This window comes from Ylistrum balloti, unplaced genomic scaffold, assembly GCF_031769215.1.
Source record: "Ylistrum balloti isolate Yb309-2 unplaced genomic scaffold, AGI_CSIRO_Ybal_v1 Utg369856, whole genome shotgun sequence".
In the NCBI taxonomy this organism is placed as follows: domain Eukaryota; kingdom Metazoa; phylum Mollusca; class Bivalvia; order Pectinida; family Pectinidae; genus Ylistrum; species Ylistrum balloti.
In genome coordinates, this window is record NW_026782006.1 from 120,942 (window position 1) to 127,706 (window position 6,765).

At 37.9% G+C, this 6,765-nt stretch overlaps 1 protein-coding gene across 1 annotated transcript; it reads left to right on the forward strand.

Annotated features, from left to right (window-relative positions):
• Positions 1-1,528: 1,528 nt before the first annotated feature.
• On the forward strand, positions 1,529-4,324 carry LOC132545784 (frizzled-9-like). Its single transcript, XM_060209474.1, has 2 exons — positions 1,529-2,091; positions 2,179-4,324. Exons 1-2 carry the CDS (start codon positions 1,569-1,571, stop codon positions 3,378-3,380), a joined length of 1,725 nt encoding a protein of 574 aa, XP_060065457.1. The 5' UTR covers positions 1,529-1,568; the 3' UTR covers positions 3,381-4,324.
• The last annotated feature ends 2,441 nt before the right edge of the window (positions 4,325-6,765 follow it).

Consider the following 6,765-nt stretch of genomic DNA (forward strand, 5'->3'; position numbering starts at 1 on the left):
TCGAGTTGCCATGGTTTATTGTGCAGGAAATACACGTGATCATCGTCGAGAAGATATCATCACATATAAATAGAGACAGTTATTTGTAATCATCGATTTCTCTGACTTGGTATCAATATTGATAAATTGTAATCTAAAATTACGCACGGTATGATTATCAATATATTCTAATTAGCGTGCTAGTGACGTCAGTATATGACGCCACTGGGGATGTTGTATTGTTATGTCAAACCATAAATGTGCGGGTATATTACTGTATAGAAAATTAAGATACGAATGCAGTTTAGAGATAAACTTTATAATAGCGTACAACAGGAAGGTAACGATGATGGCGATATTTTTTTAAACAATCTGATGTCAATCAATTACTTTCATTTGTTTCTGAAACTGACATTTTTATACATGAAGCTTATCTCAACTGGAGATACACATATTGCTATCAGACAAAAATAAATGCTAGCAGATGTTGTAGTATCGTAAGTAAAAATAGTAATGAAGTAATTAAATTGATAAAATGTCTGACATCTTATATTTCTCTTCCTTTAATTCTAATATAACGTGTTTAGATAAAATCCGTGTATTGTCATTTATCATGAAATATTCAAAACCTTATTTTATATATTCTTAGTCGTACACATAAAAGTTCGATACAAATTCAATTTCTTTACAATGAGAATCGGGATTATTCAGGAATCGCAGAAGCAAACATAATTTAATCCCCGAAGGTTTATTGTAAGTTTGTTCAGTAATTCCTTTCAAGCATGCTTTTACAGAGTTTTATGTTTTAGACACGAACGTTAAAGCTAATGTACAGAAATCGTGACTTCGCTGTTGATCAACGACAACTCCTTGTATTCTCACTCATATTATACGTTACATAACCGCCCAAACGACAATCGATCTGTTCATACATCATCATAAATTCAATAAAGTAACATTCTCACTGAAAAGGAAATATTCTACCAACAAGTTAGGGGCGGGGATACTGGGGCGATGAAAGACCAGAGAAGCAATAGAAGTTAGGCACGGAAGACTTGATGTCAATGATTGACACAGGAATGACTCGCCTTTCCGCAGATATCAAAGGGATTGTAGCCCCGCCTCCTCTTGTGCGGAATATCAATTTTACATGTAATGCGTCCAACAGAAAATAGTCCACATTTTATATCGAGACAAAACTTCAATTTAGATAGTATTTTGACTACTAGGCGGGCGTTTTATACTGATAAATGTTGTACTTGATGGAAACTTTTCGCAATACCAAGGATCATATCGTTGTAGACTATTTCCGTCCGATCATCTACCTAGCGCATTGATCGCGCGAGTGGCCTGTGTTGTCTGTTTACAGTAGCGCGGCCCGTTGATATTCTGTCAGTGTATAAACACAGTGTCCATATAGCTCCCACAGTTGGCTGCGCTCTGCACACATACAGAGAGCATGTGTCTATCGTTAATGTATCGACAGTCTACATCTGGAGGTGGTGAAAGACAACTTCATCATAGTAACACATAAGTACTGTTGGGATATATTATATCATATTCGAACGTTTGTGAATGCATTCTTCAAAATGTACATGTGGATTTTAAGTGTTCTTTTTGTCGTCTGCTACGCTGTCCCGGGCTCGGTGCACGGTATATCGCCGTTTGACACACGACCCCACTATCAAAGATGCGAGAGAATTACTATCCCGATGTGTTTGGATATGAAATATAATTTAACTCGCATGCCAAATCTCGTCGGACATTCGAATCAGAAAGATGCAGCTATTCAAATCCATCAGTTTCTACCACTAGTACAACTAAGCTGTTCGAGACTGTTGCGTTTTTTCCTGTGTTCACTGTTCGCCCCCATGTGTACGGAGATGGGGGACGAGACCTTTATCATACCTGTTTGTCGCTCCATGTGTATTGAGGTTCGGACCAAGTGTGAGCCTTTACTGAGCAGATTCAGCTTCGAGTGGCCACCGATGCTTGACTGCTCTAAACTGCCCAACAAGGACGATCGGACATCTATAAATTTGTGCATGGAGGCTCCAAATGTCACCTCAGATCACGAATTTGATTCGGGAATGTTTGGGTCGGAAGCTCAGAGTGAGGAATGGTGGAATATATTAGAGAGCTGGAGGGAGAAAAAGATGACAAATTTAGGTGACAATTCTAAAACGAAACTGATCAAAGGGAAAAACATTCGAGTCACTAAGCCTCCGCCGTATCAGTGTCCCGACCGATACGTGCACGTGGAGAAGATCGACAAGAACAACTCGTGTGCTCCCAAGTGCAACATTGACGTTTTCTTCCGCCAAGAGGACAAGCGATTTGCTGAAATTTGGACTATTGTCTGGGCTTCTTTCTGTTGTCTATCAACGGTCATGACATTCCTTACATTTGTCATCGACACCAGCCGATTTAAATACCCCGAGAGGCCCATCATATTCCTATCCATGTGTTATGCTATATACTCCATGGCGTTTATGATCCGTGCTATCACCGGTCCTAATGCTATTTCATGTGATAAAACTCGGGATGGGACCGAATTCTTGATTCAGGAGGGACTGGAGAGTACCTGGTGTATAATTGTATTTTTGATCTTGTATTTTTTCGGGATGGCGAGTTCGTTGTGGTGGGTAATTCTAACAGTCACTTGGTTCTTGGCAGCCGGGAGGAAGTGGGGCCAGGAAGCAATAGAAGCACTCAGTAGCTACTTCCACCTAGCTGCTTGGGCCATCCCTGCTATCAAAACCATTATAATACTAACAATGCGTCGTGTGGACGGAGACGAACTGACCGGTCTCTGTTTCGTCGGCAACCAGGATCCGGCCGCTTTAACAGGTTTCGTTCTTGCACCATTAATTGTATATTTAATTACAGGAACCATGTTTATTTTAGCCGGATTTGTAGCGTTATTCCGTATCCGAAACAATCTGAAAATGGACGGAAGTTCGAATATTAGAAAACTGGAAAAGTTGATGGCCAAAATTGGTGTTTTCTCTGTACTTTATACGGTGCCAGCGACGTGCGTGATCGGATGTTATTTCTATGAAAGAGTACATTTTCCCATCTGGACTCAACAGTCAATGGACACACCATGTCGTGTGTCAAAAAACCACAAAGACTGCACACTGGACAAATCCATACCCACAGTGGAAGTTTATATGTTGAAAATTTTCATGTCCCTCGTGGTCGGAATCACGAGTGGGATGTGGATTTGGAGTTCTAAAACTGCAAAGTCTTGGAGTAACTTCTGTTCACGGAGATTTACAAGACGGAAGTCCAACTTTAATGGTGCGGGAACTGCAGGGTACCACCAGGCACCCGTCATAGTGATGAAATCACAGCACGGCCAAAAATACGTACCCAAACCTAGCGGGTCACGGGTGTAACGGGCGAATAGGGGTTCAATGTGTGATATACCTGTGTATAAATGTGAGGGAAATGCTGCTTTTAATGAGTGTGTATCATACAGGTGCGACTGTGAAATTGGCGGAATATTATTGATTGTCTTTCAGTTATTATTAATATTGCAAGTCGAGTGGATTTACAATACAGTTCAACAAGCGTATGTTATTTTTCAGGTTTATAACTTACAGCGTCACATATTAATTAAGATAGGTGAAACAAAGGCTACAAATGAAAGTATGTTACATATGACTTCACAATACGTGCTAAATTTTAACATAGTTACGGTACTAACGTATTTCGTCCTGGTATTACGGTAACTCTGGGTAGAGGACTGGATTAATTACGCTGTTTATGGCGGTCACATTTCGTTATTTTGAGTGCCACAAGGTCGAGTTGGCAAAGGGAATTCTAGCTTTATGGCTACCCATCAACCACTCTACTAATAGGGGTTTAATATTTCAACGTGGAATCTGTGTTGTGTGTGTGATTACCTAGGGTCACAATACAATGTTGTTGTATAACATTACACAGAGCTATCATGTATACGCTACATCAGTACTATAGTGCAACAGAGCAGTGTTATTGTCGTCACGTCTCGAACAGGGACACCAGATAGGCCCTCGTTCTACACGGCCTAATGGTGTAATCGTCCTGTAAAGCCCACGCTTTGTCTCTATCTTTTGTCCCGATAGGCGGAGTTCCACCAATTTTCTCTCTTTTTATTTTTTCAAAAGGATAATTTCACTCGATCTTCAGGTAGCTCGGTATATAAGCTTCAAAACGTTTCAGGTGTTCTTTCAACTTAAAATTAAAACCTCGTCCAAGTAATGTTTTATAAAAAAAACTTGAACAGATACAACATTGTTAAACTTTTTATTTCCGTCGGTCATAAATTTCCCATCTCGATTTGAGATGATATTCATGAGCCCTCCAGCAATGTAGTCATGCTGTTTTAAATAAATTATTTTTCTTAAATAAGGAATTACTTATAACAAACAAGAATTATGCATGAGACAGAGGTTTGTATTCCAGGCCAGTGATGCATTTCGCCCCGTAGTGAGAAACCATCGATTTTTGTTTGTTGTGATCATGGCCTGTTGGTGTCTCGACATTACTAGAGATGATAGTTTGTATGTTGGTTTCCACTAAAAGTAGCCCGCGTGCCAATGATGCCGTAATTTACTTATAATATTTTTTTTGTTTACTTCCCCAAGAAATGGAAACCGTATTTTTCATCCATTAAGTGGATATCTCTAGACTATTATTGGTACGTATTATTATGATATTTCCACTTGAGATAAGTACTCGCAGTCATCGGTAAGGTTGCCATGTGTTGGGAACAGTTTATGATTTTTTTTTCCGGTTAATGACAATATGCTCCAATGTATATTAACTCCTAACAGTATGTACATATTGTATACTATGTAGTCCGGTGCTACTGGGAAATCTAATCTGCTATTTTCAGTCACAATTTTTGTAAGCGAGGATATAACTTACTATTTCTTTGGTTTAGTAATTAAGTAATTTTGTGAAAATTCACGTTTTTTCTTTCATTTTGTTGGTTTCGCTGGAGATCAAATAGCCGTTACTACCGAGGCGGACGGCATTTTGATGAGAGTGTGATAGTTTACAGACGATCTTCCAATACAAGGCAGCAGGGACCCCGTAGAAAACTTCTATCCCAGCTGCCACTAATTTCATAGTTTCTTTTCATCTTTTTATGTTTGTTACTGGTTTTTGGACGCCGAGTACCACAACATTAGCTGTAATATCTAGGCATTTACGGCGCTCCTCGCTACCCTAGTGTGTGTACACCGTACTAGACAGTCGATCGAGCACCAACAATAACTGGTAGTGCTGTTTTGTCTGTGATGAACATAAGTTTACCGTTCTTCCTTTGTCATTGTTGCTTTCTCAGCTACATGGTCACCTTAGATTATTTGTTCCAAGTTCTGTTGTCTGGGTCCCTAGTTTGTAAACAACACGTTATATTTAGTTTTTGGGCCGGGTTGTTACCGGTTTTACCTGTAGTTTATACCTAGTTGGGTTTTTTTTCTGTGACAAATTTTCAATATTTTTTTTCTGTGACCAATGTTTTTTTTGCTGTGACCTGGGAACATTATTATATTGGTTTAGATCACGATACTGACAGACCTAAATTATTTCTCCCGATATTCCGATAGGAAATGCTTTATTTCTGGTTTACAGACACGAATCGAAAAGTAAATATTGATTTTTCTTTTTATGAAATCGATGTGCAGTTGATAAGGCACAAGGGAATTTATAAATTATGGAGAAAAGTTGAGTATTTTTTTTTATCGGTGTCTAGTGAAAGTTGATGTAACTCATTATCATCAGTTTTAATCTTAACGGAAACGGTAACACATTTTATAATACCGAGTAAATAAGACATGGATGTATCATAATTCTATAGTTACCGTATATTTCTATAATTAGGTATATTTCTGTATTTACTTAATAGCTACGTAATCGTACAATATTGTAATGGATAGCCGAACTTTATTTTCAATGTCTGATTTTTTCAAATAAGTTAAATTGTTTACGTCCGAGGTCTGATTACGTCATCAAGACTACAAAAAAAACGACTCTGCTTAAACGGCTAAACAAATCGCAGACAAAAAAGTAACAATAATGATAATAACAATATACCTGCATAGATATACCTGGTATATGACAGACAAATGTGTGTAGTATACACCTTAATAACACAGGTGTACAGTAATCACCAACAGTATGTGAATGTAATGCACTACACAAAGCGTGCTTACCAGGTTTTTTTTTTTTACAAACTTGAAAACGTCACTATAATTTAAAAGAGAACAATTGCTATTGATATGTTGTTCTGGATTTTAGTTAGAATTTCTGTATGACATTCCTGTCTGGAAGGCACATTAAACTACAAATCTACGTCCGCTTAAAGTATATAATTAACGTAATGAATAACCCTGTGTTTAGTTTACTTCTTCGTGTTGTTAACTAATTCAAATTAATACGCCATCAACTGCAAGGGTGTGATCAGTATTTATTTCGCTATCTAACTTCGTACGTCTAAATTTAGACGTAGAAAATAATATAATATCCATCTAACCAAACCGAAAATATCCGTTATCACCGGGAAACTGTCATGTTTTGAAGTTTGACAAGAGTAGTTCAAAACCAGTTTTTTCTTTGTTTCGTTCTTATTTAATCTGTTAAAATTTTCTGTAACTTAGGTACACGGTAATTTAGTTTTACTTGAAAAGTTCGACTGCTACCGTAATTATGTAACCATGCCACTTTGATATACAAAGAAGTAACACAGATTGTTATAGGATCTCAAAACTATTGATCATTCAAATCGAGTCG

Coding starts and splice junctions, on each gene's coding strand:
- LOC132545784 (XM_060209474.1), top strand. CDS start 1,569: ATGTACATGTGGATTTTAAGTGTTCTTTTTGTCGTCTGCTACGCTGTC. Junction 2,092..2,178: donor GTTTGGGTCGGAAGCTCAGA/GTGAGGAATGGT, acceptor AACTGATCAAAG/GGAAAAACATTCGAGTCACT.